This window comes from Henckelia pumila, chromosome 1, assembly GCF_033568475.1.
Source record: "Henckelia pumila isolate YLH828 chromosome 1, ASM3356847v2, whole genome shotgun sequence".
NCBI classification, from domain to species: domain Eukaryota; kingdom Viridiplantae; phylum Streptophyta; class Magnoliopsida; order Lamiales; family Gesneriaceae; genus Henckelia; species Henckelia pumila.
Window position 1 is genome coordinate 156,858,329 of NC_133120.1, and position 10,207 is coordinate 156,868,535.

At 34.4% G+C, this 10,207-nt stretch overlaps 1 protein-coding gene across 1 annotated transcript; it reads right to left on the reverse strand.

Annotated features, from left to right (window-relative positions):
- Positions 1–77: 77 nt before the first annotated feature.
- Positions 78–6,199, reverse strand: LOC140876150 (protein NRT1/ PTR FAMILY 4.6). Its single transcript, XM_073280027.1, has 5 exons — positions 6,091–6,199; positions 5,892–6,003; positions 5,164–5,381; positions 1,175–1,615; positions 78–1,096 (listed from the first exon to the last, which is right to left on the reverse strand). Exons 1-5 carry the CDS (start codon positions 6,091–6,093, stop codon positions 119–121), a joined length of 1,752 nt encoding a protein of 583 aa, XP_073136128.1. The 5' UTR covers positions 6,094–6,199; the 3' UTR covers positions 78–118.
- Positions 6,200–10,207: the final 4,008 nt, after the last annotated feature.

A 10,207-nucleotide genomic window follows, 5' to 3' on the forward strand; every position in this document is an offset into this window, starting at 1 on the left:
ACATACTTGCTGTCCAAAGGATCCAGCAAGGCATATATTTACAGCACAAATCTTCACTGAATTTACAAGAAAGTGACCTCCACATGCCTCTTTAAACTACAAATTTCCAGTGCCTTTGTTACTTGTTATTCCCTGTTGATCTGTACTTGTATCTGGTAGCCCAGAAAAGATAATGTATGAAATTCAATCCACTCAGCGCGCACAGTAGCCAGTAGAATCGCTCCAAGTGGTAGCCGTTCAAATTCTCACCTGACAGCCATGGCTTGTGTCTTGAATGACCGGTGGCGCTGTTTACTATTGATACTATCACAGTGCTCAAGTAATACCCCATAGCTAGTGAAGCCCAAGATAGAGCAGTAGCCAAAGATCTCATGCTAGCAGGAGCTTCGGTGAAGAAAAATTCGAGTAGCCCTGCTAAGGTGAAGAGATCAGCTGATCCAAGGAACAAGTACTGAAACGCGATCCAGAGAAATGAAATGGGCAAAGGCCTGGTGGAGTCGAGTAGGCCTGAATCGGTAGCAACCCGCTTGCGTTTGATCTCAACCAGAGCAGCCACGGCCATGGCTATAATGGAGAGGAGTAAGCCTATTCCGATCCGCTGGAGGTGAGTTATCCCCATCTCAGATTTCGTCACTTTTCTAGCAAATGGGATTATCACATGGTCGTATATTGGTGCAAGGATAATGATGAATATGACGGGGAACACGGGAAGAGAAGCAGGCGGGACTTTCAAGGAACCGAGCTTTGTGTTCATGGTGGCAGCCTGTTGGACTGAGAATGTGGAGAGCTGAGCAAGACAGCAATTAAGCATAATGGTGCAAGCAAAAATGGGGAGGACCAACAAGACAATCTTCACTTCTTCCACTTCTCGTGCCGAGCATTTTAGCATGCCACCAGCCGAGTTTTTTGCCACTGCTCTGTCCAGAAACCTGAGACTTTTTGAGGCAGAATCAGCTGTTTCCATGATCTTCTCCTTCTCTACGGCTCGTTCGTCCTCCAAGGCTGGATCTTCAGACGGGCTCGTGGCCATATTAACGATGACGTTGCTTGAGGGACTGCTCGGCATGCAAGTGTTCAACAATGAAGCGATAAGGACCTGTTCAAGAAACCATTGTGAAAATCATATTACAGGATCAACAACAGGAAGAATCTTCTTGTCGGGGCGATCGCGTACCTTACATATGGTTGTGAGCGGGCTTCCAACAGGAACCTTATTCCTGTACCACGAAGAACCAGCAAGAAACACCGGTATGGACAAGAACATGGCCAGTGTGGCAACGCCAAATCCCCATTGCCAACCCTTGTTGTCTTCGATCCACACGACGAAGGTCACTGCAACAAGTGCACCACAAGCCAGGGAAAACACGAAGTAGTTGAAAAACGTAGATCTTTGCTTCCTTCCTTGTGGTGTGTTTTCGTCGAACTGTTCGGCTCCATGGGCTGGTAATGAACCCTTAATGCCTCCGACACCTAGTGCTACTACATAGAGGCCTAAGAAGAGCATTGCAGCCTTGGCTCCATGCACTTTCCGACAAGGGGTGTTCGGGTTGGTTGGGTCACATTTTTGGGGCTTCAGGGAATCGATTTCTGCTTGCACTGTGAGGATTACTAGACCCTGTCAAATAATCGAAGTTCACTAAATCAAATGTAAATAATGTGACAATATGCTACCAAAAAAAGGAAAAAACACGGGCTTCTTGATATTGTTTTGTATCAGAACTGTCAAAATGAATTGGATCCGTTGGATTGACATGTTCCGCCTCGTGAAATAGGTGAGTCGGGTTGATAAATTTATCAGTACGTCCAAATGGCTAGCCGGTCTTTCTTGCCTCGTCGAACGATGAGTTGTGGTGTGTTATGGGTCAACTTGCCTAATATAACTAAAAGAATGTCTATGCTCGCTTGGTTAGCCTGTTTTGTCCTATCAAATGGTGGGTTGTGACTGATTTTAAATCGACTCGTTCCGTGAGCTAGTTTTGACAGCTCTATTTTGTATTATTCTCTTTGAAGAAAAAAGATCTTTGACGTCTTTTGATCAAAGGATATATATTTATGGTTTCTGCATCCAAATTTGATTCAACTATTGACTCTTGTATGTTTTTGTCATCATTATTGTTATGAGGGTGTACTCCGAATTCTAAAGAAACTTGTACAGCAACAGCAATAAAAGCAGCAACTAGTCGAGGCGAGAGAATCTTTCTATCCATAAAACGAAATTGCCCGTTAACAGTGCTCAACGTTGGCGGAAATCGTCTCTAAGATACAACGACTATTCAATCGAGATATAGCAGCACAACAAATATTTCGATTTTCGTCGAACTAAAATATGTATAAACTTTTCTTTGAGAAAGTGAGGGAGAGATTTTTTTCAGAAATCTGATGTATACGTTATCAGATTTTCTGTGTTATAACCACCGTATATATAGTCGTATACACGAAACAACACGTTTGAAGGCGTAAGGATGCAACCATGACAGAAAAAGCCCAGAAAGAGTCGTGACTTTTCAGTCTGCGGAAGGCGTGCTCGGTCGGTTATTTTTGACCGATCGAGCGGCCCACTTTTGACAGACTTTCTGTTTTTGACCGCTTGGGCGCACTAATTTTTTTTTCTTTTATCAATTAAATTTTATCCAAAAAGAATAATTGATCATAAGACCTCGCCGCACCGGCCGACCGCGCGCGTTTGTTGCATCGATTAGCGTCTTGCCCCTTTACAAAACATATGGTGCCTTAAGGTCTCAATCCCATAATCCAAAGTTGGATTATATAAGGTGAACAATACATTGAACATGTTCCAATGTGGCACAAACCAAAACAAGTTTTTCCTCCAATTTATTTCACTAAATTCAAACTATTCCAACACAATTCAAATAAGCCTTTCAAACACATTTCAATTATAATTCATTCAATAATTATTCCAACAATTATCTTTCAATTTATCATTTTCTCATAGTATATATCATTTATTATTCCATCAACCCAATGAGACATAAGTTTATCTAGTTGAATTCTTCACTACGACAAACTGAAGAATTCCAATTAAAATGAGATTTAAATTATAGCATAAACAAATTTAACCTCGTCGAACATTAAACAAATTTTAAGGCTTAACTTTGACTCGAATTAGTACTCAAACTCAGACTCAGACTCAACTCAATTCGGGTTTGGCTCAAATTCAATCATCAATTCAAATATAAATCAGATATTTGTTTTAGTGTTTTGGTTCATTTACGTCTGATTGTTTTTTTTTAGAGGATTTACGTCTGATTGTTGTGAGGCATATGTATTGTATTGGAAGATATTTGAAAGCCACTTTTGATTTGGTGTGATTTTTACAAGGCATGTGGACGGTGGACCATATATAACTTGTGAATTATATTTTACAACTATATTGTTCCCATATTGAAAATTTTCTACGTCATCGGGACAAATCGTGTGGTCCAAAAGCATTTGATGACGTTGCTTGCGTGATAGCACTACAGGCCACGTACAATTTAATTTAATGTAATTTAATTGAATAATAATGCTAACTAAATATTTTTAAAATAAAACCCAACGACTCTTCGTGGTCATGTATTTAGTTGAGTTTTTTTTAAGAATAAATAAATTAATATAATAATATAGAACAAAAACTCTTATGAAACGGTCTCAAGTATCATTTTTTTTTAAACGAGTCTCTTATATGGGTTATTCATTAAAAAATATTACATTTTATGTCAAAAGTATAACTTATTATTATAAATATGAATAGGATTGACCCGTTTCACAAATGAGACCATCTCCAAAAATGTTACTCATAATATAGTAGTGCCTTATTGGGGATTTGTGATAAGTCGTTGCTCGTTTAAGTATATATATATATATATATATATATAATATATATATATATATATATATATATATATATATATATATAAAGATTATTGTTTGTAATTTATACTATATTATCTAATGAATTAGCCAACATACACATATTATCACAAAAATTCATGTGAGATGGTTTCATGGGTCAATTTTGTATGACGGGTCTCTTATTTTGGATCTTCTTTGAAAAGATATTATTTTTTATGCTAAAAGTATTACTTGTATTTTAAATATCGATAAGATTGACTCGTATCACAAATAAAAATCAACGAGATCGTCTCACAAGGGACACTTCATATTATTTAATGGGGTTTTTTTTTTCTCGCCAAAATATCAGATACGATAAATATAAGAGAAACAAAAGCAAAAAATTCTTTGTACTCGTGATGATCATTTACGAAATAATATTGCGTTAAGTGTTTGAGAGAATTTCTAAGAAGCACTTCTCAGTTTTTTCTTCACAAAATTTCAAAATTTCGTGAAGAAAAAGTTGAGAAGTGCTTCCTAAAAGCTTTCTCAAACACTACCTAAAACAATCAAGATAACTGTCTTCAGCAAGTTGTTTAACTAATTAAAAAATCATCTAATAAAATTATTCTTTAAGGTTTTTAATTTTAGTATAAATTATCAATAATTTGTGTAATTAACTGATTTAATTTTGAATGTGTTTTAAAAAATACAGTAAAGTAACACATTTTTTTTTTTTTGTCTGGCTTAAACTTTGGAACGTTAAATATATTTTAATTAAGAGTTATGATTTTTTTGGATCATTATTTGACCATATTTCTCGGCATTAAATTGCAGTAATCACGGTTTATATAATTACAAAAGGACAAAAAAAATAAAGTAATTTATCTCTCCAAAATAAAAAAAATTGTTAACTAACCATAAGTTATGTCATATGTGCGCCCAAACAAACATAGACTCAAATGAACATAGACTCAAATTTTCTATAATTTTTCATAAGGAAGATCAAAAAATCCATCTCACGAAATTGACATGTGTCACTGAGAGTATTTGTGAAAAATTTATTTGCAAGCGTCTAGTATTTGTGCAAACGAGCATCAAATTGGAGCAAGTTGTCTAGAGGTGCCATATATAAGTCACAACAAAGTTTCCTATTTTGTAGGATACAGGCAGCTTTTGATATATCCATTTAATTCTGTATGTATAGATGATTTTTTTTAAAAAAAAATTTTAATTTTTGTTAGCATTTTAATCCAAATCCATGAATTTGCAAAAAGGAAAAAAGAAATTAATAATAATTTACATGATATAGAGTTGAGGCTATTTACGTACCAAAAACTCGACGATTGCACTTGTCAAGTAGACGTAATAAGTGGTGAAAAAAGCATCGGAGAGGAAGCCGCCGAGAAGGGCCAAAAGAAAGGCCGTGCCCATAAAATTGGTGACGGAGTTGGCCGACTCCGACGGTGCGAAATGCATGTATTCCGATAGGTATAGCACCAAGTTGCTTGCATTTGCTAAATATGCCAAATTCTCTAATACCTCCACAACTGTTACCCAACACAGTTTGTACCACGATTAGGTGAAAAAAAAGACATAATTTACAGATTTTCAAATATGGAACACAAAATTTGGCTTGTATTTTTTGGAAATAATTTTTTTTAAAAAAAAAAAAACAAGCAAAGAAAATAGAATGTAATTGATTGCTGATGATGTAAATAATTTCCCTTCCTTTTTTTCCCGTGTTTCGAAAATAAATCGAAGTAATGACTGTATTTCATGAATTTTTTTGTTAAGTACTAGTTCAGGTCAGTTTACAAAAAAACAAAAAACAAAAGCCTTACTTTAACAAGTAAATCTTTAAGGTTTAATCATTGCCTTATGAAAACAGAAGGCAAAAGCACCAAAAACAGGCAAATCTTTTGGCCATAATTGTTTTTGTTTTTTGTGAAAAATATGGAATATTCACGCTTCTTCTTTAAAAAAAAATCATATTTCAAGAACAAACTTTTACAAGAAAACCCTTCACAAATAAAACATTTTGGTCAATAAAAATTTACCAAGAACGAAGAAAGCAGCAGGCAGCATGCCGCCATGTTTTCTCCTGAAAGCAGGCTTCCCCCTCCAGTCCACATACCCTTCCCAAGTTCTTGCCAACTGGTTCTCCATTTCCTGTCACCATATACCACAAATAAATAAATAAATAAAAATAATATGCGAATTCAAGAATATTATAAATTCAGTTTAAATACACTATACCATTATTTATTTCTGCTCTGAAGAATTATTATATTTGGAGCAAAATATGTGTGTGAGTGAGAATGGGGAGGAGATGATCGCAGCTGATCAGGGGGGAAATGGGTGTGTGATGTATGGTTCTCAGAATTACTTGTATTTATATATAATTAATTAATGACACACCCAAATTATATTTATTTTATAATTGGAAAAGTACTGTTGCTAAATGTGTCCACTTTTTGAGTGATCTGTTGTTTGCTACAAAGTCAATGATGAGAGTATTAATTATTTTATTTTATCACATGCATATGATCGATATATTATATATTTTGTTGATAGGATAATAACAATCCAAATATAATATAATATAATATAATATAATATAACATAATTATAATAAATAATATGATATGGATTATGATATATGATAATATTAATATATAGTGTTAGTGGATCGTGACACACGTGATAGGTGCAGTTAATAAATACAAATTTTAATTTGTGAGATGCATATTTTATTTGGGTCATCCATGAAAATACATTATTTTTATATTAAAAATATTATTTTTTTATTGTAAATATGAGTAGGATTGATCGTAGATAAACATATGTGATACAGACAGTGTCTCACAATAAAATTATTCATCAATAAGAAAGGGATAATGTAGTTAAAATGAAAGTTATCGATTTTCAAATTTTTAAAGAATGGATGTTTGAGGTTGAAATGGTCAAATAGGAAAGATAAATCTAAAATATAGAGTTGTTTAGAGAAAGATTATTCTCAAAAGTACTATATGAAAGCTAGTTATTATATGAAGTTTGACTTTTATAATAGTATAAAATAGAAGTGATTTTGGACGAAGGTAAAAGGGAGGAAACGGAAGGAATTGACAAGCATTATGTAACATATTATATATGTCTGATAAGAATGTGGCTACCAATTGAATCATGCTTCATCTGATATGATAGACGTCTCTAGATGTTCGTACAAATATCTCAAAAAAAAATTAATGTTTTTTATAAGATGTTTGCACAAACATCTCTAAACGTTCATAGATGATCAACAACATGAGATAACATAAGTATATATATTAAATAAGACGAGTGATGCTCCACGAATCAAGATCTACTAAATGTATTTATTATTAAAGGGTTTAGAGATATTATAAGAGTCAATTGTGAATAAATTTCTAAACCCAATCCTAACTTTTTTATAAATCCCTACAATAAAAATTCTTTCTTAAAACTCCCTAGGACCACCAAACTTGGTCAAATCCAATGTTTAATTCTTGTACCCAATTTATGCAATGTTTGTCCTCAATTATGGTACTTGAATCATCCGCAAAAATGGTATCAGAGCTTTAGGTTAAATATTCAAACTTAATATTATTCGTTAACTCATACTTTTCTTTGTTGAGGAGAAGATTTTTTACAAAAGATGACTTCAAACGAAGGTTTTAATCAAGAGGATTTTATTTATATGAAATCCTATTAACAAGTTAATTTGTTCACAATAGATTACTTACAACAGAAAGATGATTTCTAACTCTCAATTTTTAGAAATTACCCCAGATTCCTCTAAACTCTCCGAAGATCTTAGAGAAATTCAAAAGACGGTACAATATTACAGCAATCAGCTGTATGAAATACCTCGGCAGATTGAAGGAATCCTTAAGAAACAAGAAGAAATTCTTGTAACCCTAAAGGATCTTCAAACTAAAATCACAAATCTAGAACAAACTTCAGGTTCTAGAAAAGGAAATACAGGAGGAAGGTTACCACTCTCGTTTGGTACCGAACCATTGTTACATCAGAAAGGTAAAACCAAAATTGTTCAAAAACCTTTAACTGATGATGAAATGATGATTAATCTTATAAAAGCAGTATCAGAGAAAAACACTATCTGATGACTACTTTAGAGAGATTAAATCTCGAGGATCTACAAGATCTCGCGGATTCTTTTGCGAATCTCAAAGTAGTAGATCTAAAAATGAACTCCCCTGAGGGTGAACAACCCATAGGGAATCCCCCAATATATGTGGTTAAAGCAGAAGAACCACATAGTGAGTTTCAGGTTGGAGAAAATTCACATCCAGCAGGAACCAGATCAAGAAGGAGTAAAATCCTACTCCATCAAACTCCTTACGGAAAAACTATTTTAGATCCAATACATCCTTACGGGGTTATGTTAAACTTTGATGTTTTGGACTTCAAAAACAGAGAAGATCTTATAGATGATTGGACGTCAGCTATGAGAATTACAGCAGGGATATTAGATCTCAATAAAGAAGGATTCATTAAACTTCTAGAAATAAGTCTAATGGGATCTGTCAAGATTGCTTGGGAGATGACAATGCTAGATACGAAGGAATCAATCTTAGCAGGAGAATCCCTCAGCGAAATTGGAGAAAGAATGGCCACCCTATTTAAAGCACAATTCATAGGGGTAGACTATTTCAACAATCAAGATACAGAGAAAAAGAGAAGATATACTCAAGCTCTGTATAGCCTCGAGTTACATGATATTTGTTTAGTTGATGAATACATTATGTTATTCACTAAATACAGATAGAATTCAGGAGTCGAGGAAAATGTAGCTATTCAGCTATTTTTCGCAAAAATTCAAAGTCCTTGGAGAGAAATGTTGATTAAAGAATACGTTCCAGGTCATCTTGACACTTTGGCAAGACGCGCGTCCTTTTTGAAAGGAAAATTGGCAGAATGGTGCCATATGGCAGCATTACAGAAGAACTACAAGAAAATAAGGGGTATAAATAAATGTACACCTTTATGTTGTAAAGATAATGATCTTCCAACGATCATTGGAAACAGATCACAGGGATTTAAAAGGAAGAAATTCAGAAGTAATCCCTACAATAAAAGAATGAGAAGTTCTTGGAAACCAAGAACAATTTGGTCCAAACAAAAGACCAGATCTTATAGGTCAGGAAAAAGAAGTGGACCTACAAGAACATCCCCAGTAACAAGCTCATCACAAAGCAGGGGAAGAACACCATCAAGAAGAACTTTCAGAAGAACTCATACAAGAGCAAGTGAAAGTTTCAAGGATTGCAACTGCTGGCCATGTGGAGCAAGAGGACATATATCTACAAATTGTCCAGAAAACGAGAAAAAAGGAGTTAAACTCTTTGAAGCAACACCAGATATGGATGATGCGGTCTTCTTTCAAGATCTAGTCCAAGTATATCAATTTGAAGATATCCCCTCAGATGAAAGCATATACGAAGAAGAGATATTGTTTAGTCAAGAAGATTCTGAGAATGGATCAGAATCAGAATCAAAATAAAGAAGAAGTGTTTCGGCATGAAACACATGAAAGTTTGGCTGGATTCTTTAGCCAAACCACGATATCTCATAATATGGTCCAAAGGATTATGAGAGAAAATTCAACGTTACAAAAGTACCAGGGATTTTCGGCAGGACAAGTAGAAAGAGTCTTAGGCAACCTAGGGTTTAGACAAAGAAGACATAATTTGATTTACAAAGTATCTAGAAGGGAAATGGCAATCCCCATGGAGTTAACAAGTAATCAAATAGAGATGCAGTTAATTCCTTTTGAAGAAATAAGAGAGGAATTGCAAAAGTTGAAAGGTGAGGTAGCAAGGACGATGTCTTGGATTCATATTGGAGCAATCCAAATAATGATCAAGGCAACTTTTAAAGAAGGAATAGATTCACCCATAGATATCGTAGTATGCGATAAAAAAATGGGGAATATTCAAGATGCTGTCCTGGGTACTATCTCAGGAAATCTTTGTGCAGGAAAAATTGTAGGAGTTATCTATCCAAGAATAGCCTACAATTTAGCTGACAGGGACTTTAGTCGAGCCTTAACGTTGCATCAAAACTTCAAGGAAAAGAGACTGATGAAGGAAGGTAATAGACCATATTCTATTACATATCAAATTTCATATTCTCTTTCTAATACTCATCATTTTGAATTATTTATTAGAAATGAGTTCATTGAAATTCCAGAGATCTTTGGGAAAGTTGCTCAAGCAATATACCCGGAAAGAATCGAGTTTCCTTTAATTCAGAAAACAGACATTCAAATTCAAGACAGACCGGTTCTATACAGAGACCTTAAAATAGAACCTCGAAGGTTATCTTTTCAAGG

What these genes read in the sequence shown, in the direction of transcription:
- LOC140876150 (XM_073280027.1), bottom strand. An exon ending in TGCTGCTTTCTTCGTTCTTG is followed by an intron (nt 5,382 to 5,891) that starts GTAAATTTTTAT and finishes GTTGGGTAACAG; the next exon opens with TTGTGGAGGTATTAGAGAAT. An exon ending in GTGCAATCGTCGAGTTTTTG is followed by an intron (nt 1,616 to 5,163) that starts GTACGTAAATAG and finishes ATTATTTGACAG; the next exon opens with GGTCTAGTAATCCTCACAGT.